Source organism: Rhodnius prolixus, unplaced genomic scaffold (genome assembly GCF_049639745.1).
Source record: "Rhodnius prolixus isolate KJV_2025 unplaced genomic scaffold, Rpr scaffold_3, whole genome shotgun sequence".
In the NCBI taxonomy this organism is placed as follows: domain Eukaryota; kingdom Metazoa; phylum Arthropoda; class Insecta; order Hemiptera; family Reduviidae; genus Rhodnius; species Rhodnius prolixus.
The window spans coordinates 6897708-6925614 of NW_027411603.1; the positions used below are offsets into that span (position 1 = coordinate 6897708).

The 27907-nt window shown below is 32.6% G+C and overlaps 5 protein-coding genes and 1 long non-coding RNA gene across 6 annotated transcripts; 2 read left to right on the plus strand and 4 right to left on the minus strand.

Annotated features, from left to right (window-relative positions):
- Nucleotides 1-325: 325 nt before the first annotated feature.
- Nucleotides 326-2677, minus strand: LOC141452486 (uncharacterized). Its single transcript, XR_012457425.1, has 2 exons — nt 2086-2677; nt 326-562 (listed from the first exon to the last, which is right to left on the minus strand). It is a non-coding gene; the product is annotated as an uncharacterized lncRNA (long non-coding RNA).
- A 509-nt stretch (nt 2678-3186) lies between these two features.
- LOC141452477 (uncharacterized) lies at nt 3187-6275 on the plus strand. The gene is made up of 3 exons (XM_074124666.1): nt 3187-4228; nt 4614-4985; nt 5108-6275. Exons 1-3 carry the CDS (start codon nt 3420-3422, stop codon nt 5298-5300), a joined length of 1374 nt encoding a protein of 457 aa, XP_073980767.1. The 5' UTR covers nt 3187-3419; the 3' UTR covers nt 5301-6275.
- A 587-nt stretch (nt 6276-6862) lies between these two features.
- Nucleotides 6863-11867, minus strand: LOC141452476 (uncharacterized). The gene is made up of 3 exons (XM_074124665.1): nt 9946-11867; nt 8806-9293; nt 6863-7695 (listed from the first exon to the last, which is right to left on the minus strand). Exons 1-3 carry the CDS (start codon nt 11801-11803, stop codon nt 7693-7695), a joined length of 2349 nt encoding a protein of 782 aa, XP_073980766.1. The 5' UTR covers nt 11804-11867; the 3' UTR covers nt 6863-7692.
- BORCS6 (BLOC-1 related complex subunit 6) lies at nt 7141-7683 on the minus strand. The gene has a single exon (XM_074124132.1). The coding sequence runs from the start codon at nt 7681-7683 to the stop codon at nt 7141-7143; it is 543 nt and encodes a 180-aa protein (XP_073980233.1).
- A 2771-nt stretch (nt 11868-14638) lies between the features above and the next one.
- Tif-IA (RNA polymerase I-specific transcription initiation factor RRN3 homolog Tif-IA) lies at nt 14639-27852 on the plus strand (the record flags this gene model as incomplete). Its single annotated transcript, XM_074124133.1, has 17 exons — nt 14639-14806; nt 14894-14930; nt 15005-15052; nt 16020-16064; nt 16380-16446; nt 18353-18476; nt 18695-19174; nt 21741-21917; nt 22001-22090; nt 23171-23300; nt 23400-23499; nt 23596-23748; nt 23866-24133; nt 24760-24971; nt 25989-26158; nt 27067-27328; nt 27457-27852. Coding segments are annotated over 17 exons (2736 nt in total), but the record flags the coding sequence as incomplete, so codon positions are not given.
- Nucleotides 19231-21265, minus strand: LOC141452483 (zinc finger SWIM domain-containing protein 7-like). The gene is made up of 3 exons (XM_074124677.1): nt 20797-21265; nt 20501-20628; nt 19231-19826 (listed from the first exon to the last, which is right to left on the minus strand). The coding sequence occupies exons 1-3, from the start codon at nt 20897-20899 to the stop codon at nt 19620-19622; spliced, it is 438 nt and encodes a 145-aa protein (XP_073980778.1). The 5' UTR covers nt 20900-21265; the 3' UTR covers nt 19231-19619.
- Nucleotides 27853-27907: the final 55 nt, after the last annotated feature.

The window sequence follows — 27907 nt, forward strand, 5'->3', positions numbered from 1 at the left end:
AAGTTATATTTATAGTAGTAAAGTTATAGTTACATTACTTTTTATAAAGTCACATTTCTAGTTGTATGATTTCGAGCGAAAGCATATTGCCGGTCCCCCAAGACGGCACCGATTCGAAATAAAAAAAATTGAACCTTTCCAGATTTCGATTTTGAGTAAACGTTGACAACATTAGTACCCATAGACAGATATCTATACAGTATCAAAATTTCTTAGCTCATGGCACAATAAAATAGAAGATTGTGGTAATGTTCAAAATCTTAAATCTGTAAGATCGCATTACCTCATCTCAACTAGTACAGTAAGGGAAAGAAAAAACAAATAATAATAACTTTTTGTTTAATTATCACAAAACATTGTTTTTTTTTGCCATAAATAAATGAAAGGAAGAGTCTTCATTGCGTTTATTTTCATGGACAAAATGCTACAGTCAAAATTGTAGAAGACCTCCTTTTCAATAAGTAGCCACTATCATTATTTGGCCTTTATCATTCATTATTCGGCCAGCGAGCGTGGTTAAGTGCTTCCTTTGACCTCTTCTTCATGTCACGCTTTATTATTTCTGTAACCATACATACATACAAACACAACATCGTATAATCTAAACAAAAATGGATGCAATCCACCTTGTTAATTAGGCAAGTAGTAAAGAAACAATAACTGCAATAAAAATTGAATTAGTAATTAAAATTAAAAATAGTAATATTTAAATAGTAACATATTCTTTTAAGAATGGAAAGTGGTGGGCATACTAGTAGGAGCATGGCGGACAGATGATGGCAAGGAGTTCCAGAGAGAGGTAGCACGTATAAGGAAGGATTTATTAAAGGATGAGGTACGGTGTGAGGGAATATAGAGAGCAGATGATACGGGAATGGATCGAGGATTTAAACTTAAAGAGTTGAAAAATATAGGATGGCCTTTGATACTGGATGACTTGAAAAAGGAAAGAAACCAAAAAATACTGGCGGCGATAGACAGGAAAAAGCCACTTCAACTCATCGTAGCAGTGCGAAATGCAGGAGTCACTGGAAATGCTGAAAATAAATCTTATAAAGCAGTTCATGAGGCGCTTGAGCTTAGCTTCGATATCACCAGAAAGACCGGCCATATAGTAAGTAACCATAGTCGAGATGGGGGAAAATAAGAGAGGAAACTAGGAGTTGCCAGGTGTTAATTGGAAAAAGGTGCCGGGAACTATTAAACTGCTTTAGGATACGGATGGAACGACGAGAGATTTGGGAAACATGGTTTTTCCAGGATAGGTTTTGGTCAAAAGTGATACCAAGGTTTTTCACAGAGGAACAATATTTTATTGGGATATTGTAGAGGAAAAGATTAGGAAAAGGAGCCAATGATTTAAGGAGAGAGTTGGAGCTAATAACAATTGCTTTGGTCTTTTCTACATTCAGAGTAAGCTAATTGCTTGTGGCCCATGATGTGATAATGTTAAGGTCTTCTTGAAGCTTAAACATAGTACAGTACTTTTTAAGATGACTTCTACAATTATTATTTTTATATTTATTGTTATATTGTTCATCTTTTCTTCTTATGTTTTGAATACCGGTTTTTTTAAATCGGCTTTCTTTAGTCACGGATGTGTGGTGATCTGTATGATACAGAGGTGTTACAGGTTTATTTTTCCTTAAATGACTTCCTCCGAGGCTACTGGTCACAGTCAAACAGAAAATTAAAATACACATTTACTATAAAATAGTAACTGATTAATAGCAACGCACAGTGTCCATTAAAAAAAAAAAAAAAATACATTAAGTGAAGACTAATAGTTTGTAGAACTCCCGTATAGAATGCGCTTGAAACATCTGGTGAAAACACCAAGTTATTCAAGCAGAAGTAATAAACATAAGTTTTGAAACTCAGAATTCTTTCCGAAGTCAACAAATTTCAAAAAATCTCGACTATTCATAGAGTTAAGGGTTTTAGATGCTTTCGCGCAAATCATGACAAAAAAAGATGTTGGTCAAATGCTGTAGATAAATCTTTAAATTCTGCAATTTTTTGTTTTAAAAATAATTAAATTGATTTATTAGAAATGTAAGGTAGCTCGTAAATAATAAACCTCACCTTATTAAGATTTACTTTAATAACTTAATAATTTTTGATTTTCTTAACACTCTTCTTTCGTTTATTTACACAAATTATATTGTTCTTAGGGTGTTTTGACTGAAATCTTTTATTGATTTTATTTTGAAAGCTTTTGTTTATGTAGTGAATGAAAGCATGCTATTTTACAAAGCGTCTGTACCTCTACTTCGTTTTGTTATTTGTTTTTTTTTAGTAGGAGGAATAGATAAGGAAGATTCTGAAGCCAATGAAACGAGATAACTGTTAATTTCATCTTCCATTTGTTTAATATTTCTTAAATGATGACATCGTCTATGTCTGTAGAATGCGTTCTCTTCAAATGCCCAATGCCATAAAATTGAAGCAAGCAAGAAAGCACTTATTGGAAGGATTCTCTTAAATATCCACGCCACTGATTTTATAATGAACATTGAAAGCATCCTAGAAAAATATGTTTTGTAATGAAATTGTTATTATTCAATGACCATTGTTCAAAATTTTGATTAAAGTTACTGTAATGTAGTGCATGCTCTTACTTTACATATGTTAATCGTCATATGTTGATTTAACAAGCTTAATTGATATAAAAGATGATTTATTGTAATTTTATTCATCCCTTAAAAGTAGAAGTTTTTTAAAAAATCTTGTCTTACTTCTTATTAGGGTATCTATGACGATCGGTAAATTTAAAAAAAAAAAAGAAGTTTTTTATTCTCCTGCAGTGGTTTTGAGTGCGGATTGGTAAGTTGGTGAGCCCCAGTTCTCCAGTTCGCGTTAACTACCTTTTATTTCTGGAAAAAGTTAATAATAAAGAATGAGCTTATTTCTACCTAATTTGAAAGTTGGTTTGACATTACGTTTCGCCTAAAAAAATAGGAATTTTCCTTTTTTTTATTGTAGTTTAAATTGAAAAGTGCGGCCCCCTTGGTTCAAAAGAATAACTTTCATTATCATACAACGGGTTTATCTATTTTTACATTGGTTCCAACAAATGATTTTCGTCTCATTTAATACTTGTATATTATTAACACTTAACAATAATGTAAAGGAAAAATCGTTAAATGAGGGAAATTTATAGTTTTCTTCCAATCGTGCTCGTCTTCTACCAACTTTATCTGGTACTTCATTAAATGATTGGTGTAATCAAATGTAAATGTGTTATTGTAAAAATTGACCTACAATGCTGCTGAAGAGTGAAATTGTGCTTCAAATGCCGAATATAAACATGCAAATACAGTCTAAACTGAGGCATACAAGAACATGGAATATTGGACACAGACATGCTTGAATTTATTGGGTAGGTCTTTTATTATTTTTAAAAATAAAAGCACAAAATGCCTGAAATTGTAGTTTACAATTGGGAAGAAAATGAAGCTATTAATTATAGATTAATTATCATAAAAGGTGCTATCACTGAACAAGGTATCATTAATGTATCTGCATTTGGAAAAATAATTTCGTTTTTGAATAGTAATAATAACCAATCAGAATGGCAAGTGCATAAAGGAATATTTAAGTGCCTTGTTTCTCTATCACCAGGAACAAACAATATCCGCTTAAATTACAAAAACGCTAACAAAACTCTCACCATTGTATTCAGACACCATTCAACGGAACTGTATATAATTCCTGTTTATTTAATATGTGATGGTCATGATGGAAGATTTCAGTCACCTATAGGAAGTGATAATTCTGTTGAAAACGCATGCTTGAAAATTGGTCTAGGTGTTCAACTAATACAATGTATATTTGGAGAAAAACTGAAGGAAAATGGTTTTACAAAAAAGTCTTTTCAAATTGAAAATGATTTGTTTGATACTGCACCATTATGTCGGATTTTTCACAGTAAATTGTCTATGGCGGATGCTAGAAGATGGGATCAGACAAAGTTATGGGAATATTTCGGAAGGGAATTGATGCTTTCAGAATTGGGTAGTGAAAATAAGAAATTTTTGGCATTTTTATCTTGTACCCTCTGGGATGGAAACAAAGTGATTGGAGATCCTGCTCTGGCTGGAGGTGGCTTAGCACTTGTAGGAACAGGATGCCTGCATACTTGGCCCACATCTCTGGAGCAGGTGGTATCTTGCTTCACAAATGAGACCAAGATTGACCCAAATCTTTTAGACAACAGTTATTACAGGTAGGAAAACTAATAATTTTGAAAATTATCAGTACATTAGATTCTTTCTATGTAATATGCACTGACTGAAAAGCTAAATAAATTTGGAAATAAATTATCTGCTTCCTTTCGCTGCTACGCTTGTGTACAGATTATATCGTCTTTAATCGCCCATTAATATATATATATGGATAGAGAGAGAGTGAGAGAGTTACTAAATAGATGTCCCAAATAGATTTTATTTTGTTGCACCCAGGGGTTATATACAAACATCACATTTGTTTTCATGTTGCGGTGAATACTGCAGTTTGAGATATCTATGTAAATTAAGGAAGTAAAGACAATTTTACCTGCTTCCCCCTCAAATGCTCTAACTGTATCTGTTCATATTATTTTATTTTTACAGAGGCACTTTTGGAGGATGCTACAGCACAACTTTGGGTTCAGTTTGTCATGAGGTTGGACATATGTTCAACTTAGGTCATACAGAAACGGGCATAATGTCACGTGGCTTTGATTACACCAATCTTGTATTTACCACTGGTCAAAGCAATGCGATTAAAAGTATACGGAAAGAGAACATACATTTATTACCAATGCTGGAAGTACGTCCTAATAATCCAACTGAAATTGTCTTAGTAAAACCATTGATAAGAGCTAAATATACTGAAGATGATCTCACACACCTTACGTACGCATGTGCTGCAATACTTGCACATCATAAATGGTTTAACGATGAAAAGAAACTGCCTTCTTCAATTTATTACGATAGTATCAGGTTAATAGATCAATATATTGGCAATTTTATTGATATTAATCCAAGTGGGCTCCAGTTTTATCAAAATGGCTAAATTCTAACCAGTTTCAATAATATATTAAAAATACTGTTCGTTTTTCTAGGAGCATTGTAACAAGTGATGCTGGCCTAAAGGTTGTCCAAGTTCGTGGAGTTTGTGGAGCTGTATTAAAGAGTTGGGAGGTTGGTATGAAAGCATTGTGCAAGCATCTTGTATTGCCCAGGACATATCAGAACAAAGCCGCCACACTCATTGCCATTGATGCTAATGGAATTATACTTACTCAGCAGATATGATTGTAATTATCAAAATAATAGTTATTTTTTATAGACTGCATGCCAGAAAACAGAAGATGTAAAGTTATAGGCTTAATTTTTTCTCTATTTACTTACATTAACTATTTAGTGAATGATTTTGATGGAGGCAAAATGGCAAATTCATTTAAAACTGCTTAACGTCACCATGGTTAACACGAATGAGTTAGTCTATGTGCTTTGTGGTAACCTTCAGGGATTACGAAGTTCTTAGATGATTGAAGGGAGCGCCTTAAGCATCCACCCATCGAACCCGAGATACACACACAATACTGGGAATTAATCGAGGGAGAACGACTAAGGCAAAATTTCTTACCTGTTCTTTTAATACAAAGATGTAACAAATTTATGCAATTTAAGAACTTTTTCGTGGTCTCGCTGGAGCCTGGCTGCCCTAGACATTCTTTGACTTAAGTTGTTTAACCAATCCAGCAGTAGCCTGCTTCATGCAATCCGAGAATTCTTCTTTTTAGTTATTTATCTGTGTGTAAGGAGCAGAAATCAATGCCCTACTTTCTATTTAAATTTCCAGACAGATTGATTGTTATATTGAATGAAACCTACAAAAAAGCTTCATTTGTTTGCTTACCAGTGTTAACTTTAAACAATTAATTCCTCTCTATCTTTTCTCCTTTAGATAATTTACTATATGTTAATGTATGTTAACTACGAAATTTTCTATGCTGTAATTTTACTTCTAAGCGATGCATTCTTCTTGGCATGTATGTAGTTCATTTCGCATTGTTTGCTGAAAGTTTGTTTGTATCCTAAAAGAGTATTATGAATAGTTAATACGTTTAAGTACTAGTTTGCTATTAAGGAATTACTTTGCACAAATTTTATAGTTATAAGTTTTTTGAGATGCTCAAGGTTTTTTTATTTTTGTTAAACGAACATATTTAAATAAAATAAAGCAGTACAGTAGTACTAAGTAGCTAATAAACTATGTTCAAAGTGCTTTTTTTATTTTTATTTTACCTATTTGTTTTCCTCCATTATTGAAGTGGACCAACAACTTATTTGAGAAAATTCAAACTACCTAAGTACCGCAATTGCGGTTAAGGTACCTTTAATAAATTTGACAATCAAAAACCAAATTATTACTTCTGTTTAAATTTACAACTGCAAGAGATCTTCTGCAACAAGTAAATTGATCAAGTGTGACGAGAAACCCCACACAGTGGGATCTCTCTAAGTTCATTTATTTCTAGACTCAAATTTATATTCCGAAAGGCTATCGCGTGGCAAGCGCCGCTTCAAATAAGACTGAAAGGGATTAAGAAGGAAAGCATAGAATCTTGAAAGATTTGGATGTCCACAGAAGTAGGAATGAAAATTTTCGTAACGAGCTAAGATGAAGTTTTTGATGAGTGGTATCTTTAGATCGTTAAAATAGTTATCAAGGCACAAATTAACCAGCATAGGCAATTCTTCGAAGAACTTTCCGACAGTAAAGGTTGAAGACGGTATACTTGTTTTTTGGATTCTCTGAAATTTTTAACAATAATTACATTTCTGATTCTCACCAATTAGTAAAGTAGAAATAGATTGAAACGACTTAGATTTTTATTCTTTAAAAGCAACGTTAGTTATAACTGTTAATAAAGTTTATATTAAAAGAATTATTTACATAGATTTGCATACAAATCTTTGTATGCCACTAGCGTTAAAAGAGCCTTAAGTTTGTACTAAATAGGAATGTACAAAGACATAATAGGAATGTACACCGAATTATTCAAAAAGTAAATTAAATATTTAAAACTTATTAATGAGAAAAAGACTAGTAAAGAAGCATCACCAATAAAAATATTGGAAAATAATTTCAACTTGGGAGGGCTTCAAACATGTCAAGTAAATGTTTAATATTTTTAATATGAGCGGCTAATTTATGGACATGTTGCATTGATTTTGACATCTCTTCACATTTCGCCATGAGCTGGTACATAGCTTTGATGTTATTATCAATAGAATCGCAAGCTTTACACACAACATCTCTGTAAGTTTCAAGACAGTCGACAGTGAGCGCTGAAATGCCGTGTAAAGTTTCAGAGAGAGCTTCGGCCAGTGAATCAACAGAAGCGGCAAGTACACAGGCTTCAGCTTCTAATTCTTCTACTAATGTCACTTGTTCGAAGAATTGTTCTTGTCGTGATGTAGCCGGCGGGCTAGACAATTTTATCTTAGCTTCCAAATCGCCGGCAACAAAAGAAATCATATCACCATGTCTAGTTACAGTTCCATCAAGTTGGTTGAGAAAATCAGCTTGGCTTCCTGGCAACGCAAGTACTGTTGGACGTGGTGTAACTGTTTCTTCGTGTCCAGCACTTTCGCTAATTTCCGTATAAGAGGCTGTCATTTCTTCCATGTTTCTGGTTCACTAAAACAATTCATTTTCATACTGTTATTACAAACATAAAAGTATTTCTATCATGAGAGGGTGAAAAATTATATATATAAATATATACTGGCATATGAAAATATTAGGTTTAAATCATTATTTAAAGAGTCAATAGTTAAAATATTAGATTTTGCCTTTTTTGTTAATGAAGTATTAATTTATTCTGATTTTAAAACTAAGTTAAAATCTTAACTCATAGAACTGGAAGGCAAATATTCTTTTCATTTCTATTTGGGAATCGAGCGTTTCCTAAATATTAATATCAGAAATTTGGGATATAAGGGTAGATAACTCTTGCTCTGAACTTATTGTACTGTACAGGTTTGATGACGTTTTTGTTTTGGAGGTGGAATAGTGGCACCTAACTCATAAACCCAATCTGAATTTTTTAGTTTTTCAAGATATGCTAATCGCACATATTTGCAACTAGCCCCACACTCAATTTGTAAAAGCACTTTTTCGAACTCAGGGGACATCAAAACGGATATTCCGTCCACGACAGGTATTGGTAGTTGGAAGTAAAGCCCGCCTGACAAAATAGGCATTACTTTACTTTTTTTTCAAAACGTATATTTTCAAAGAAAACTCGAAGTCGAAAATGAGCACGAATTCATTAATTTCTTTTACGAGGTTTTAGAGAAAGTAAAAATACGAGCCTGTCAGAGTAATCCTTAAGGAACTCCTTAAGAGTATGACAACAGCAAAATCATTATGAGTCAATAGTTTATAATTTATAAAAAATGCACTTACGCTTAAAATAACACTATAGAAATAAGAACTTATATCTGAATATTTATCTGCAAATAAGCGTTTATATCCTGTTCACCAACTACAAAAACTACACATTATCTTTTAATACATACTCAAGCCAATTATGTGGTATTAAAGCATTTTCCTTGATTACAACAGATTCCTTAACTACCTTATATATGTAGTCTTGTGAATAAGCATATTTACAAATGGCATTAACCAATACAAATATTTTACTAGGGTACGGAAGATTTGGTTATCTGAAGGCATCGTTAAGTAATAATACTTTCCATCACCGCAGGTACAATAGCGTAGACGCACTAACTCAGTAATTTCTACCTTATGCCGAGTATTAAACATATACGCTCTGACTTCCTCATCAGCTCTTACGACACTGTCATCTGATTGTTCGGAATCCCTTCGCTGGCGTAGAAGCGAAGAATGTTCTGATCTGCGTCCACTAATTCTGACAGCCACAGAACTAGCCTTGCTTCGTGATTCTGACTGATGGACTATACGAGGTCTTACAACGCCCACTCTTGGTGTCGATCGATTACTTATATTCTGTGAAGTGATTACTCTTGAAGAATTTGACCTCTCTGGATGACAACTAACAGCATTACTACATTTTTTTATTGACATGGATTCTTTTGCTGTTGGTCTATCTTTATTCGCCAGTTCTTTTACTAATTTTGCTGAACGTAGATGTTCTTTAGATAATGAAAATTGCTTATTTTCAGTTAATGAAGATTTGTTAGTAGTTTTTTCTTCAGGACGAGATCTTGTTAAACTTTTATTAACGGATGTAGAGTGACTCCTTTTAGATTCTGTAAAAATTAAAATAAAATGTAAGCAAGAAATTAGTTAAGAATTGAATAAGAATTAATAACAAAATAACTGTCAAATTAGCTTCAAGAATTTATGTATTGCTGTTGAGCCTTAAAAAAATAAAATCCAGCAGCCCTGTAGATCATTGTGATCAATTTATGTGCTGTTAAGTCAAAGAATACAGAGTTAGTGTAATTCTAACGGATTTTGATTTTCTTTTATTACCAACAAATATTTTATTACTTCCTCATACTAGAGGTTAGAATGGAATTAGTGGAACTACTAGTTAACATAAACTTAGATTGTGGCTTTTCAATAAAATAATTTATTTCTACTGTTCTGAGGGGCCTGAGCCATTCAACCATTCAGAGTCTGTCTTACCGTTCGCAAACCCGTACTGCCCTTTCGGAAAACTAAGCTCAGTACTTGCAAATATCATTGCACACGGTAAGAGGCAGCAAATGCATAAAGTTTTAGAGCTAGTTGTCCATGTCAAGCAGATTAAGGCTTAAGAGGGAGGGTTTAGCGAAAGCAACGGTTAGTTTTAATTTTGTTATTTATAAAAGAACTGTATTTACATCTTTGACTTGAATTTTAAACTCCTTTATACACAAATATAAGGTTTCATATAACTAACAAAAAGATGCCTACCTTGTGTCCGTCCGGAGTGGACTGTAGAACTAGTTGGCTTGTTTGAAAATATTTTTGAAGAGATAGTGATTTGAGCTTCTCTTGGAGTTGATTCCAATGATGTTTTAATAGGTGTTATGCAGTGGCCAACCCAGCCATTGCTTACTTTTTCGAAACTTCTTAAAGGCTCCTTTGTCTTCCTTACTTTCACTTCTGTACTTGATTTCTCCTGTTTGACTGTAACAGTTTTGTTCAATTTCTGTAATTTTGAATTTATTGTATTAATTTCACATTTTACAGATTTTTTTTCAAATTTATTCGATGGACTTCTTGAGCACTGTTTAATTGTCGGTTTCAGGAGAGGACTTTCTTTTCTAGGCACTTCTTTAGGTTTAGATATAACTCTCTTAATGACTTTTTCTGGCTGTTTAACTAATTTCGTATTTTTAACATCGCTGATTTGCGGGGATATTACTAATGTAGTTCTAGGTTTAGGTTTCGGAGTCTTTTCTCTTACGGTTTTACTAGCATTATCTCTGTTGGTTAATTCTACTGTAATCTCTCTGTTTACGTAGATTGGTTCAGTTTTATTGTGACTGCCCTTCATCACAAACTTATGTTCGACTTCTCCCCCACCAGCTCCCAGACAAACTTGTGTCACAATTTTTAGTGGTTTATTAACCTCATTATCACCAGCTACTTTCAGATTCATGTGGTGAACTTTTTCAGAAGGGTCACTTTTTTTAAAAATAAGTTGTTTAGGTTGTCCTCCTTCGTGATGCTCCTCACTCTTAATGTCCTGCTTTTGTTTAATTTGAAAATCTTTTGAATTCTGCAGCAGCTTACTTAATTTTGGGCTTACATTTCCTAAATAACTTAAATTTGATTTATTTTCACACTTAGGTTCTATATTAGGAGTGCTGGATATAGAAACCTTTTTAACATAGCCATAATTGTCACTTTTATCATCTTTTTTCTTTGTAACATTAGCAGTGGCCGAAAGAGTTAGTAATGGACTAGGTTCTCTGATAACGGAAAAAACTCCTTTCCGACAGGGCGTAAATTTTGAATAGTCTTTGTTGTCTTCTTCAGAATTTCCAAAATATAATTTGGGTAAATCAGATTTAGCTGTTTTTATTCTATTTCTCTTTTTCCTCCTGAGAATCTGAGTAGGTGGTGGTTTTTCATCTGTTTCTACAATTTTAACTCTTCCAGAATCGGGTGCAAAATGAACTTCTGTTTTGCTGAAGCCTACTTTTTTAACCTTCTTCTCCTGTTCTGAGAAATTTTTAACATTTTTCTCTTGAGCAACTCGTTCTAAAGTGCTAACTGCATCAGCTACTCTCCCCTTGCTTATACCTGTGACCTGGAAATTTGAATCTTCATCATTGATTAAAACTAAATTACCTTTACCAAACGTCACAACAGATGTTTTCTTAACAGGGATTTGGGGCAATGTTGTAGTAGTTTCTGCATTCTTTTGACACTGCTCATCAGTAACTTCTGTTATTTCTACAGACTTATTAGTAGAGTCTTGTTTTTCCTCTGGATTTTCAGGTGGGTGCTCTATTATTACGTTAGTAGGATTTGCTAGGTCAAACATCAATTGCCCTGAAATGTCCTGAGAAAATGATCTAGAAACAGACTTTGAAGCATGACCATACGTTGTAACTTTTCTCGTACCACTTTTCGATTTTTCATCAGGAATATCTCTTACTACCATCCAAGCTCCTTCTTGCCTGCATTCAATTTGCTGTCTTAACTTGGTCACTTTCGTGAGTGTTCTCAATTCCGCGATTTCGGATTCCATATCGCCAAATGGTGAAAAAGGATAGGACGGCACAAACCACTCCTCGTTATGTAAGGCACTTAACATCATGGCACTAATCTTTTAACAAACTCTTGAGAATTTTTACATAATTTTATTTCATTAAAAAAAGAAAACATACTGAATTATAAGTTGCCAGTAAGAATTAGGAACATTTTTAACTAGAAAGACATGTTGAATTAAATGCAAATAAATATTAACACTATTTAGAATTAAGTTAAAATATAGAACAGCGTATCAACTAAATTTTGCATAGGAAATTTAACTGAGAACCTACCAGTTGGGAAAACCTGGGGGCAGGTCTCCTGTTCTGACGAGAAAGTATGACCGCAGTGACAAACCCACACATCTACCAACTTACTAATAAGGAAATACGAGTCCCCCTCCAAGTGTCAAGGCTTGAAAGAATAAACAAAAAATACATTTCAAATAAAAAAAAACTTCCGCTTAAGTCACTCCTACAATTAAAACTGCTTATCTAACAACAATGTGGGCGCATCGCATCATACTAAAGTGCATCTTCTCATCTAATTCCTATTAATTATTTTTATTATAAAAATATTTGTGGCATACTAGTAGCTTTGTGTGCCTCAACATTCGAAATAAAAACAGGTCCGCGCAGTATTGTATATAAGAAATTGAATAAAAACAAATAATTCATAGAAATATTTAAATTAAAAATTTCTTTCATTCTCTTCTTAATATGCCTAGTAGTGATGGGCTATTTGAGCGGACTCGTTCCATTGGAACGAGTCCGATGGTGGAACGAGTTGATTCAAATCCCTATTTTTAAAAAAAGTGATTCCGCCCCGCCCCAAAAAATTTAGGCAAATAAAAATGAAAATGAGGCAGCAGAAGGTTTGGAACGATTAAACATAAGAACAAATGTCACGCAATTTATTATATTATTATATCATTAAATGTTAGCTTTCCCAGTTAATAACAAAACTATATTTCTTTAACACACATTGAGTACTATCCCTAATTTCCAATTGCTCTGATAAATATAAAATTAACAACGTAATACAAAAATTAACACAAAAATAGGCTAGTCAAATATAAATTAAAGCAATGCAGTTTTGTCATTATCTAGCTTGACCACTAGAAGACTGGAGTTAACTTACTTCAAGAGTATTCAAGGTAGAGAAACGGAAATGGGTAGGAAATTATTCCATAAAAATTCTAACCCTTCAAAATTATAATTACTCATAATATTTATTTACTAAGAATTGAATATCAAGCTTTTAAAATATTATCTTATTGTTTTACAAAAAGAAAAAGCTGTGTGCTTAATCTTAAACTTAGCGCTGGACACTTACTCTCATCTTCATTGGCGTAAGTTTGAACGTGTACATGTCAGCTAGACGGTCAAAGTAAAACTGGGCCAAAATTTAGTATTACCTAACTGGTTTACTTAGTGTAGTATCCCTCCCACTCTAACACCTATTTCACAAACATTCATCGATTAAAAATATTTTTTAGTTAAATATTCGTTTCATTGGAATACAAAAAACATTATAACGCTTTCTTAAGATGATTTGAATTTTTAAAATTTGTTTTTGTCCATTACTCTTATAAAATACGAAGAATTTCAAATAAAATATAATATATACAAACACAGAATGATCTAGTGTGCAGGTGGAGTCAGTCGTAGTTACCATGACAACGGAACCGTTAAACGACTCCGGCCCAGCTCTAGCATTTTCATTGGTTAAATCCACTGGAGTTGGTGGAGTCGAATCCGGAGTGATTTAAATCCTTTTGAAACCGGACTCGTTCCATTTTTTCGTTCACTGAATCTAGCCAATAGAAATTGCTGGAGCTGGAACCGGAGTTGTTTAACGGTTCCATTGCTATGGTAACGAGGACTGACTCCACCTGCACACTAGATCATTGTGTTTGTATATTATATTTTATTTGAAATTCTTCGTATTTTATAAGAGTAATGGACAAAAACAAATTTTAAAAATTAAAATCATCTTAAGAAAGCGTTATAATGTTTTTTGTATTCAAATAAAACGAATATTTAACTAAAAATTATTTCCAATCGATGAATGTTTGTGAAATTGGTGATAGAGTGGGAGGGATACTGCAGTAAGTAAACCAATTAGGTAATACTAAATTTTGGCTCAGTGTTACTTTCGACTGTCTCACGGTCATGTACACGGTTAAACTTACCCAATGAAGATAAGAATAAGAGTGTCCAGCGCTATGTTAAAGATTAAGCACACAGCTTTTTCTTTTCGTAAGATAATGAGATAATATTTTTAAAGCTTGATATACAATTCCTAGTAAATAAATATTTCTTTATTTATGAGTAATTATCATTTTGCTTGAAGGGTTAGATTTTTTTTTATGGGAATAATTTCCTACCCATTTCCGTTTCTCTATCTTGGATCCTCTTGAAGCACATTAACTCCAGTCTTCCAGTGGTCAAGCTAGATAATGACTAAACAGCATTGCTTTAATTTTTATAATTGACTAGTCTATTTTTATGTTAATTTTTGTGTTACGTTGTTAATTTTATATTTATCAGTGCAATTGGAAATTAGGGATAGTACTCAATGTGTGTTAAAGAAATATAGTTTTGTTATTAACTGGGAAAGCTAACATTTAATGATATTTTTCAATAAATTGCGTGACAATGTTACTAATGCATAGGGTAAGTACAGAGACCGGAATCGGTGAACGAGTTGTTGGAATCGATTCCAACCCTGGAACTGATTCAAATCCAACGAGTCCAAAGACGGACTCGTTCTGCCCATCACTAATGCCTAGGAGCATCATAACCTTCAGCTGAAGATTACGCCATCTACGAAAACATTTCAACTGAAGTATTGTTACTCATGAGGCAGGTTATGTAATTAAGGAATAGGAAATTTATAAACATCAAGTAACAATATATCAGATTTTTCAACTGGAAGCAGCATGCTAGAGCAAAGGAATGCCTTTATTAATGAAATGAACACTAGTTTCATTTTACAGAAGAAAAAGTTAAACAATATTTTAAGCTTACTGAAGTGGACTCCTCAAAGTGTGGCCGGAACTTTCAAGGTTTGTATCGTAGATGTAGCATGCACATATTATTATTATGTATTTTTCCTAGCTATTATGAAACGTATTTTGTTTTAACTCCTCTAGGAAGACGATGTTGGATTCTCAGAATGTAATCTCAAAGGTACTTTCGTAACGTTTTATCTTGAACTTAATTTCTCCAATGTAGAACTTTAATTAATTTTCTTCATTTTGTAGAAGAGGAGAATGATATAGACTTAGTGGGTGACACAAAGCAGTTAGAAGGTAATATAGTTCTTATTTATTTTTCATCGAAGTATTTTGAAAAATGAATTAAAGTGTTACTATGGATTCTAAGACATTAGTAATGTCTATAATAATAATTAAACTCGTACTTAATAAATTTAAATAAATTAGTTTTTTCATTTCGATGCGATTTCAATTTTGATAGTCTTTATTACCTACTAATATGCAAACCACTTCGCGGCGCGGGGTTGATTAATGCGGCGTTCGTGACATACTTGTTTCAAAATTCGCCTACCCTAGGATGTGGTGGACCCCTTTAACTGCTTGAAGATCTAGGGGAGTCGTGCGTAAAGGACACTAAGATAGTAATCTGAAGTCTTCATATAGATGACCATAAGAAACGACAAATTTCTGGCCCTGTGTGTATGGTGTAGGAGTCGTGACTATTTCTGAAGAAGTGCTAATGTAATCCCACCAACGGTAGATGTTTACTAGAAACAGATTAACGTAGAATTGAGATCTAAAGGTAGTATTATGTACTCCTTTCTATAGAATCTCTGCAAAAATGGCAACATTTAAAGTTTTTTTTTTTTATCTCTGACTAAAATAGTTTCCAATATAGGTTAACAGGAATTGGATAAGTGGCTGCAAGCTGGTAAAGTTCAAAACAGGTTTCAGGCAGGCAGTATTCATAATCCAGTAAAATGTCTCAAATATAATTAAAAGCTAATGGTGGGAATCGAAACTAATCCTTTATGAATTGATAAATTGGCGGTCCTGCCTCTAGTTCATAAGCTAACGCTACAAAAATAGTTAATAGTTAAAAATTGTTTAAAAACGAATACCGTTAACTCTAAAGGAATGATGCTTTCCTAATCTTTGTTCCAAATTGAGACAATACAAGAATTGGGAGACAAAATTTTAATTTAAACTACTAATATTCTGGAAAAATGATGACAGAGATTCATTTTGCCATAATTTATTCATATCGAATTCATATTTGCAGGGAGAAAAAATGTGGACATATCACATAATATTCTGAAGGAAGAAGGTAAGGAGCATTTAAATTTCTAATTTCTTGCAAACAAACAAAACTTATCAATTTTTTGAACATATTAACATAATAAATCTAAGCATTAATTTAATGTAATAACAAGATTATTGTCTTATAGGTTGCTCTTTTTCACTTATTGGAATTCAGACATGGATATATCCTTTATTTCATGTTTTTGTTTTATTTATTTCCTGTATTAGTTTTTTGATTTAATTACTTCGGTATATTGAAATTCTTTTTAAATGTAATGTGATGTTTTAAATTCTAAAAAAAAAAAAAGAAGAAGTCATAAAAATAGAACTTTATGCTTAGGAACTTCAAAGGATTCAGAACAAAGTTACAATGATCTGCTGGCATCTTTATCATTCCAACCGAAGGTGTAAGTGATCCTTTATTTCTTTAAAGTAGTAATCTGTTAAAAATATCAATGATAGCATTGTTGATTGTGAACTGGTGGGACGGTTGTGTTCGGTAAGGATAAGGATCAGTTTCAAATTTTTATCTATTTTAAGAGAATGAATCTTGCATTTACTGGTTGAACTCGTCAACTTGTCCATCAATCGCCTTCTTCTAACGTCTGCTGGTACATCCTTAATCCAGCCTTCTCAATTTGCTTTTCTTTAATAACAGACACTTGAGTTCCTCTTATAATTCCTCATTGGCTTTTACGTACGTCTACTTTTTATATTGTTTCACATGCAATGCTTTAAGGTTGGCTTTCACTTCTATTCATTTCTGCATGTGATTCCTGTAGGAAGAGAATTTTACTTCCGCTCACAATATTTCAGTCAAACACTACCCAGCAAAATGTTAACATTCTAAGAGTATTAGGAAAGTTCTAACAATAACGTAACGAAAAAAAATCTCTGAAGGTAGATGAGTTCGAAAGCGATCAGATTAAAAACAATTTGTATAAACGATATTGATTAGCTTTGCGGGGTCCAGCCTAATAGAAATAATGTGACTAACTTTCTGAACAATTTTCCAAGAACATGAATAATGTAACGTATCCTATTCCACGGAGGAATAAACCTTAAGAAAAATAAAATCTGTTTCACAAATCTTGTAATTCGTTCTCATTGATTTCTTTAATTTTGTAATTATGTTGTCGTAACTAAAGACAATTAACTCTTTAAAAACTGAACTATTTTGTAAGGCGAGGAATAGTTTTACTTTCATTTATCACTAAAAACAATTAGAATAAATCCTTGATATCATTTGAACATTTCACTATTTTCACCTTCAGTATTTTCTAAACCTTCGGAGAAATAATTTCATCAAATCACAAATTCTGAAACTTATTGAAATGGAATTTTGCAAAAAAAAAGAACCTTCATTGGCAGAGGATTGGTAAGTGTTGCTGCAGTTAATTTTGTTGAACAGTAATAGCACATTGTAGGATTAAGAAAGAGATAGTATTTTTATTTATCCGCAATATTGTGTTGTTTTATATACATACATAAAATTCAGGGCTTATATCCACTTTTTTATTTTCTGCTCTGGTATTAGGGTGTCCAAAATCTCATTCAGCCACGTAGGATTGAATTTCAAATAGAATGTGAAAAGTTGTTTCCTTCTCTTCCTGACCAATATGCCCAGAGGCTCTAGGTTGATCAACCTCTCCTTGAGATGGGAAAAGGCATGTAGTACCTATTATTTAAATTATAAAAAATCCCCTTTTTTATTTACAAAGTTCATAGTTGCATTACCATCTTTTTTTATAGTATAATATCTGCTCTATTGTTGACTCCAAATACGAAAAGAGTCATAATGCAAATTAATGGTAGCAGTACAATCCGTCAAGATGTTATTTCAGTTTGCGCTAAGGATGGATACCGGAGACGCACGGTGGTATTTTTTTTTTTGGCCTCTCGTTTCTTATAAATAAAAAAAAACAGATTAATTAGGCATGAATCCTTGGACTAGATGAGGTACACCCGCGACCAGTCAACGTGGTATCGCTGTAAGGTGACGTTTGCTTTCACCAGCACAGAATAATGGACTTTTATGTTGCGGTATCGCTTTCTGACCCTAAGCTACATATCTCAAGCTCTGAAGTTTCAAGGGCTGTAGGTGGCGGGGCATGCCACGGAAAAGCCGCCAGATCTTCGCTCTGAGCATGGGTGTAGGTCCATTCCCAATTTTGGACATGATAATGACCGCCTAACAGGCCCCCAATTCTGCTCAAATTAGTAAGGTAGCAGGCACCCATGACCTGAGTTCTTTTGAAAATCTAGAACAGATTTGAAAGCTAAAAACTGAAAACTTCAATTAATCATTTTCAGAAAACAGGAAAAACTCAGCGATACACAGGTACTAGCAACTTTACTAGAATCTGAAAGAAACGCAAAAAGGCGACGCATAAGCTATAGAAATAAAGTTCATACTAAGAATAAATCGCAAACTGAGGTAATTATATTAGTAGAAATTTGACATCAATCGTAATAAATAATATGCTCTGGTTAATAAAATAAAATTTTAGATTTTATTCGTGAAATTAAAAAAAAAAAAATGTTTAAAGAATTTAAATATGTTAACTGTGCTCTTAAAATCATTGTTTACTCAAAGAATTCTTTACACAAGTTTTCCAATTCTTGAAAGTAATTGTTACTTTTCTTCAATTATAGGTGTTACGAGAGGTTATTCGTGAACAGATGGAAATACTTAAAGATACTGAAGAACATGACCCTAGTAAGTCTAGTTCAACATCCGGGAAGAAGGAGGAAGAAGAAGAAATGTTTGAAGTAAGTGTAATGGATGGTAATCCACATCTTGCTTGGCAAACAGTAGGTCTGGTTGTAGGCGAACAACGTCAAGAAAAAAGAAAATCACATGACATAACAAACAACAGTCACCGTAGAGAAAGAAGAAGAAGAAGAAGTTCAGATCACAGTCGTGAAAGAAGTGATTCGAATCATCGAAAATCCCGCCACCACAGTAAACATGATAGGAAATCTCATAGAAGTAGTCCGGAAAGCGTCGATAGAGCAAACTATCGTCATTCAAAACAATCACGATCCGATAGATCTAGAGATCGGGAGCATTCATCTAAAAGTAGCCATAAATCTTCTCGTAAACATCATTCAAAACATAAACGTCACGACCGTTGATTTGTGCTAAAGTGTACAAAGAAAAAAAATGTCTTTTTATGAAATACGAAGAATTAACATGTAAATTTTGTATTTTTTATTTTAATTAAATTTATAGGAATTAAAGTACAAGTTTTATAATTATGTAAATTTTGTTTTAATTAGATCTTGTTTGAAAGTATTTAAAGTAAAAGAAATATTTTGGAGCATCAGTTGGCTAATTAATTTGACAAATACCTAAAATATTCTAAGGCTAAACTGTGCATTATTAGTTATGATTCACGGCTAGGTCTTAAATTTTATTTTATTCAACCGTTAATATGAAAAAAAAAATTATTTCCAAGATTGATGACCGTCAGCCGTTTTTATTATTCCAACTTTATGGACCCAGTGATTGCTGAGAAAGGTTTGTAAGTATAATAACATCTGAACAAAAATGATATAGATATTATTTCTTAACCCATCACAGAACATTATTATCTGACATATTGTGGTAAACAAAATTTGGACTCGTTCTACTTTTACATTTTTTCATTGCTATTGCTAATCTGCTTCCTAAAATATGCTTACAAATAAATGGTTTCTTCTTGGTGATGCTCATTTTATAAGCACAACATTGACAAAAGTTTACATATGGATAAAGAGTGTATATGCCAGACGATCCATTCACCTGTATAAAATAAAAACTCAAATTATTTTATAAATGTGTTAGATGTACTGAAGCATGCTTAATTATTTACTCTAATAAAATTTTAAGGGCCACTTTGAAAATTATTTTACTATTCCGCAAGTAGCAATGGATGGTTATATACAAATGGATGGTTTGAAAAGATCTCCCTTGAAAATATAGATTGCAACCGTAGTTTGTTCAGAACAATAGAATCAATTTAACAGAACTCCTAACAATGAAATCCTTCGCTGGCATAGCTGTGTATTGTAGAATCGCTTTGTTCCTCTATCCGACGTAAGGAATCTCATTCGCCATAGTAAATTTATTTATAAGTATTGGAAATAAAACCCTAAATCCCAGATATCCTTTCATACAAAAACCGGCTTAACAGATTTCCAAACAGAGACAACAGACTGAATGGCCTCTAATTTTATTGCGGAATATTGGTCCAGTTTTTTATTTTGGTGTTTGGCTGCATTTAGAAACAACCCAAGTGGTATCTACTCAAGCTGCTAAAAATTTTGAGCACGTCATGACGAGCTGGATTTTCGCGAATTAATTGATAAACTGATGATGTGAGGACTCCTGTAAGAGAGCAAGGCCAAGATTCCTAAATACGGAACCTCTGTTAATGATATAGAGCATGCTATATAGTAAATAAGTTAATAACATACAACAATATACGTCCGAGCGGTATTTCCAACTGTAACTAATTCAAAACTCTTTTTTTCAATCAATTCAAAAGATTTTTCAAGATCTGTCCCAAATACATCATATAGAACGGCAATATCTTCATCAGTAACTAAAAAACAAAAAAATGAACTCAGCTTTGAATACTTGAAACATTTAAAAATAATTTCAAAGTTGAGGTTTACTATATATGATTAAAAACTTTTCAATAACCTCGAATTTAACCTAAAATGAGTTTTATACTCAAATGAACACAGTGTCATTTGAAATACATAATTACTTTCGTAGTTGTTTTCTTCGATTCTCTCACAAACAGTTTCCAATAATGAACTCGCAATACGAACTTCCAAGGAGCCTACATCAGGACTACAGCTGAACTCCATTCTTAACACTGTTTAATGTTCACATAATACATAAATAATAATAATAATTGTTTGCAAGTTTAATTATGAATTTCTCTCGCTAAACGTAAAGGTTTATTTTGACATTTCATCACAGAGGATGGTACTGTTACCTCCTTCTACATAACTTAAAACCTGTAATGGTAGTGCCACATCCATTGTACATGTGTACATGTGTAGCAGCATGGGTTATAGAACACTAACCTTTGAGTGTTTCGTAGTGTTGTGTATTTCTGTGCCGTACGTTTGTAAAGTTTGTTGAAAATTATAAATTAATTATCTTTGATAGAAAAATATTAAGGACACCTTTTCTCAAAATATTGAAGGTAAATCATTTAAAAGATCGGAAGGGAATTTTTACTTAACATTGTAGCTAAGCTCACTTTCGTTTATTTCACCATTTGCTATTTTTTTATTTCTGTGTTTGCAAGTCTTAAATTAATTGAAATAATTATAAAGTTCTATAATACATTCTTTATTAATATTAGATCGTTAAAAGCAATATTTTGACCACGTGGTACATAAAATTAATGATTTCTGGTCTAAAAGTTGTTTTCCCTATCCTCAGAGGGGAGTTTCTTTTATTTCTAAATTTTAAAGATCAGAAGCACTTATTCATATTCATTTTTAAAAATGTCAAGGTATGGTTTATTATAATTTTGAATGGCGGTTACTGATCTACGCAGTGCAGTATGTCCTTCAGTATTTATAGAGTAAATATAAATATTGAAAAATTATAACCAATACTTAACTTCCTTAATTTTAATGATTTATCTCATATGCCAACTATGTTGATCGCTTAAATTTTAATTTTAGGATTTAAATGTCTATTCTGAGTACCAGTCGACTGGACATACAGTCGCCTGCCAAAACTAAAGCAGTCCGGTTCCAGCTGGACTATAATTTAGAGTCTTTATTGTTGGATTTTGTTACTGAAAAGGACAGAAATCTTTATCAAAATTTACTTTGTCAAATAAGAACCGTTGGCCAAGAAATAAGAGTAAGTAACCAAGATTAATGGAGGCATTTAAAAGAAATAGAAAGTTTATTTTTATTATTTGCTATTTTTTTTTTCTTCTTTAGGACGATGATTTAACACAACTTTTAAAGGAAGCTAGAGGATGTATTTCGATTCTAGATACAAATTTTAGGCTCTTCGTTCAAGTGGTCTTGGTGAGTGCAAATAAAATAATATTTTTAAAAAGTTATTTACTAATCTGTATCATACATATGCCATGTAAAAGTTATAGGAAATAAAAAATTCACTTCTTTAAGATTCAGCGTCTTAAGAGGTTTGCCAAGTGTTGGATAACAACTAGTAGCTATATGTCTAGAAGGTTGAGTGGTCAACATCATTTTAAATGACGTGGTAGATTCTCAGAGTAAGTGAATGTGGATTGGCCTTGAGCGGTAGGATTAGGATGAGTTGTAGGTTACTTTATAAATTAAGGAATCAAGAAAGTACTAGTTCAATAACTTTAGGGGATAGTAACTCTTTGTTTAGAGTTAAATTTTAGAGGCAAGAAAAGTGAGCACAAACTAACTAGATGGAAAAATTATTTACAAGAGAAATGAATTCCAAATTAAATCTCTAGAATCCAAATATCAAATGTACGGAAAACGAGTGATTCTCGCAGGGACATAAGAGGCTTCCACTTTCTCACCTCCCATCGAAATAAAATTGTTTCGTCTCGTGTGGGGTACCTTATACATTTTTTTCTGAGCTATCTACCCTACAAAAAGGCCTTAGTTATTATTTCTCCTTCAAAAGACCCATGGAAAGTAGATCGAGTTCCTCTGTACAGCCGCCGAGCATTCTACACTAGGTCAGGGTCAGATTCAGTTTTATTAACGCGCTGGATGCCAAAAAGACACGATTACTCTAACATCCTAGTCTGAGAACCATATTATGTGAAAACTACTTGGTCTCTGCTACCTTTTTGTGACACCACCACTGACACAGAGAAATGGACGAAGAAGTTAAAGCTGGTGATGGTTGGAATTTCCCGCCAGTTTGACGGCTAAATTCCTTCTTTTCCTGCTTCCTATCAAAATTTTGAAGCGAAATTAACATTCGGAATCTAGAGTTGCGTGTTTAATTCTTTTAAATTTAGATTTCTCTCCACCAGATATATATACCTCACAAAATAGGATCTTCCAATGCTTTTCCCATATTAAACGGTGTACTTACACTTTACCTATAAGAATAAAATTGTTCATTTCTTTATTAATACATATTTTGTTTAATTATAGATTTTAAGGTGGGCTCACAGAAGCGATGAAGTTGTGGTAGAATATAAAGGATTTCTACAGGAGTTATGTTCAGCTCATAACTATTATACAAAACAAGTAATAGATCACCTTGTTTCATGTTTTAAATTCGGTTAGTAGACTCCCTCTTCTTAGTAGTTATAGCATTTTTGTATTATTATTATTATTATTATTTTTAACTTTATTGAGTGATTTTTTTGGTATTTTACAGACAATGATGTATGGAAAGACAGCCATCCAACTGAAGACAGTATCAGGTGTTTCAACAACATTCATCATGTTATTAGGTCTATATTATCCATCATTCCCATGTAAGTAAAAATCTAATCCTCTAATCTAGCGAGTAAATTAATATTTCATTTTGTTATTTAAATCTAATAACTGTGGCGCCTTCTTAATATTTTAAGGTCGAAAGAAATTCTACTAACATCACTAAAAAATAATTATCCATACATGAAGAAATCGCCACACGAACATGAAACCTATGTTTATAACATGCTACAAATAATCGATTACATACCCTCAATCAGAGAAGAAATTTTGAAAACAATTATAACGAAGTGAGTTCATATATTTTGAAAATATATATTGCAGTAAGTTTCTCTTAAATCTAGATTGTGCTAATGAATTGTTACCTAACTTTTTTTGTGTCTGGTTTGGTTTTCCAATTTTTTAAGGTTGATCACTTTAGATACACACGCTCCTCGGGCAGAATTAGAATCAAGTTTGCAAGGACAGTCAGAGGAACAGTCCGATGAGATATTTGAAATAGATAACTGTGAAATGGAGGCAGAGGTTCCAAATTATGCTGAACTACATCCTATAGCTCATTCATTAGATTTATCGTTAACGTTAATCTTTCGATATATCCGAGAGTATTGTTATCCAGATGGCGAAACACTTAACATGAATAGGACTAAATCTTTATATTTAGATATGATTAAGGTATGTGTAATAAATTTGATTTTTTTTTTATAAAATGTATCAAAAATCTGCATCTAGTAGCATTTTTCATTAGTAACCTCAGACCGCTTTTTATTTAGTTATCAAACGGTGTTGACCAATGTGTGGTATCGTTCACTTAGTCTTGTCTTAAAAGATAGAACTAGTAAGACGTTATAGTCGAGAGATCATATACTATGAGTGTGGTGTATCAAAATTTATCGTGCCACAGGCGGTTAGAATGAAGTTATTAAAAAAAAAGAGAGGCATGAAGTTTTGGCAATTTTACGAGTGACCATGACCGAGCGAAGTAAACTATTATTATTAAGTCACTACTTCATAAAACGTAACTTACATTGTAAAAATTGACGACGACGAATCTTTGTTGTCAGCTTGTATTTTATTTGTACGCATTCTTTGGATTTCGTACTTTTGGGGAAAGTTATTCCAAAGGTTGTTGAAAGTTAGATATGGACGTGAAGTAATTTAAGGGAACTATTATTTCTTGCTTTATGAAAGGGACTAAAAATAAATAAGTTATTGATGAATTTAGATATTCCACTGTTCTTTAAAAATTTGTGAACGGCACAAAAGGAGCTAACATAAATTAAAACTTTATAATTTTATAGGTATTTGAATCTGTGATATTACCAACGCACGCCATACACCACGTTCAGTTCCTCATATTCTATCTCATCGGATTCAGGTCATCAATTGCAGTTTCATTTATCCAAACACTTTGGAAAAAAGTGTCCAATCCTAGTGAAGCACCATTTATCCGACAAGCTTCAGTGTATTATGTGGCTGGATTACTTTCCCGAGCCAAATTCATCTCCATAAAGTTAGTATTATTATTTCTATTTCCAAAAAGTCTTTTATTTACAAATGTTACAAATATAAAAATTAAAATTAAAAGAATGTGTTTTTTCATGTGGTTGTCTGAGGACGTCAAGATTCCTGAAGTAGTGGCTATTCCACTTCCCCCTAAGGGGTAATTTTGTCTTGAATGTGACAAAAACTTGCTTTTTAATTTCCTTATTCTTAACTTTCTCTAAAATCTATAAAGGGCCTTACCCTCTTCTTTCTTCTTTTGACCCTTGCCAACCTTTTCAAGCTTCTTACTTCCTCTATTTAAACTTCCTACTTGTGGAACCATGGACCATGTGGAAGCGTGGTCGTCTTCTATCACTCGCTCCACCTGGGTGGCCAACAGCTTACTAGGGATATGGTATCTTCCATTGTTACAAGATTTTTGACCCACTCATTCTAGACTCAGTATCTACTATTTCTTGAACTCCGAACGAATCTCTCGATTGGGCATAGTTTCCATACTTTCTCTTCTCTTACTGGTCGAAAGTCCATCTAAAGTTCTTCCTTTCCTAACATTTAAAAGATGCTCATCTTCATTGGTCATAACCTGTGTTATATTAAATTTAACTTTTTAATGGTTTGAAGACCGTTTTATTATTTATATTCTAACCATTTAGCCTCTCTGGACTTATTTTTATGAGTTTATTTAGTGACTACAAAAACATATTTCCATTATTATTATTTTTCGGAAAAACCAGCTCCAAATCATTTGAAATCGTACATTTTTTTTTTAAATTCTCACGAGACTAATTTAATTATATCGCATTATTCCTAGAAGAGTCTGTTTATTTGGTTGATTTAAACACTAAACTGTGCTTACAAGAGCTACCATAAACTTTTCTGACAATACATTATCTACGAATGCCAGTTGCAGATCTAAACTGTAATTAATTTTTGCGGGCATCTTAAGTATTTAAACAGATTTATTTACGAATTGATTTATGCTTAATTTGTATTTATTCACTCATCTTTATTTTGTTGTTTTCAGTTTTGTGCAAGAAATGCTAGTTGAAATGTCAAAGTGGGCCAGCAGTTATATGGCCCGGCAGGAAGATAGTTTACATTTTGATTTTGGATTACATCGTATTTTCTATACTACATGCCAAGCGATATTCTATGTGATCGCTTTTAGGTACAAGGAACTGGTACAAGGAAAAGGTAAACAACTATGTCTGCCCTTCTGAATAAAAAAAGTATGCTCGCGTGAATAATATCAACTCAACATTGTTTCTTCCGGTTTTAAGATTACCCATTAAATTTATTAATTACCGTGTGATTTTCAGTTTAAGTGATTTTCTCGAAATGTCTTGAAAGGTTTTTTTTTTTTTTTTTCTTACGTCGTACACCAGTATATCTTAAATAAATGGCTTTCCATTTATATTTGAAACATTTTCCTAGGAAAATATATTTTTTGCTTCTATAGGAACTGCAATCGTAAGCATCCAATCATGTGCAATAATAAGGCATCATAAGTGCAATCACTAAGGTGTCACGTCAGGACAAAGTACGGTTCTGCCAGATATTAAAACATGATAAATAATAGTTTATTCCGTCATCCCTACTCTGTCAAAGAAAAAGTATTACTGGAATTCTAAATTGGTGGAATATCGATTTAGAGGAAGTGATAATTTTATTTAAACATTTGACACGAAGCAATGGACAGTAGGAGAAAGCAAAAAGCTTGACGACCAAATCTGAACATATTCAAAAATGACACCTATTTCGTAGATGGACGTAAAGCCCGTGTGAAAAAAATAGGAATTACTTTACTTTAATTTCCCTTAGCACTGAACCAATATTAATAAATACGATTGGAATCCTGTTGCTGGCCCTTAGATTTTACTTTTTCTAGGTGTTTTTTACAACTATCTGTACGATAGACAAGCTCTCTGTAACGATAGAACAATGTCCTGAAGTTGATAGGGCAAACAAAAAGCTCCAGACCTCAGATTTTAAATAATAATAAGCCTTAAATAATAGTAATGCGATTAAAGTTCGGATCAGTATTCCTCAATTTTTTCCTCCCCAAAAAACCAATAAATAGGAAATCGATGTTTTCTTTACAGGTTTAGTGTTACTTCAAGGATTAAACTTAAGTAAAATTGTCACTTCTCGTTTGAATCCATTAAAGGCCTGTGTGCCTGTAATAGCTACAAATTTTGCTGCTGTGGCTCGTAAATATCAACTCGCATACTGTTATACCATCATGGAGCATAATGCAAGAGCCGCACTACCACGAGTACAACGAGACGAAGCTGGTATGGACACTATAGTGCAAGAATATGTGTTAGATGCATTCTTTCCATTTGATCCATATCTTCTGATAAGGTAAATAAAAGATTTGTGTCGATTAATATTCTTTAAATGATATAATAAAGAAAATGAATATAACAGTAATTACTCAGACTATTTCATATCCATTATCTTTTATCATTCATTATCTTCTTTCTTTTTAGATCATACGAATATATCAAACCAAACTATAGAGAATACTCTGGTTCAGTTGAAGAGACCTCAGTGCTACCTCCTGCAGCAGTTGAAGATGACAATGAAGATGATTTTCTGGACACAACTTTTCAACAGATGAGTTGTTCACCAACATTTAGTTACAATTTCCAAACTGGATTTTTAGCGAATAAATCAGCATTAATAAATTTATAAATGAATAATTTTTTTATAACAAAAAATATAAAGTTCAAAATTGTTTTTCGTTTATACTGATGTTATATTTTTTAAAGATTTTTTTTTTTTTCTTGTAACGCAATGAATTGTACAGTACTGTGGTCTTTTTCCATGTTATAAATATTAAATATTTTTGTATGAGACTGAATAAATCTCATTCAACCGATTAATTATTGAAAGTTTTCATTTTTCATGTACCTTTTCATTTTGGTCCAAGGATTTTCT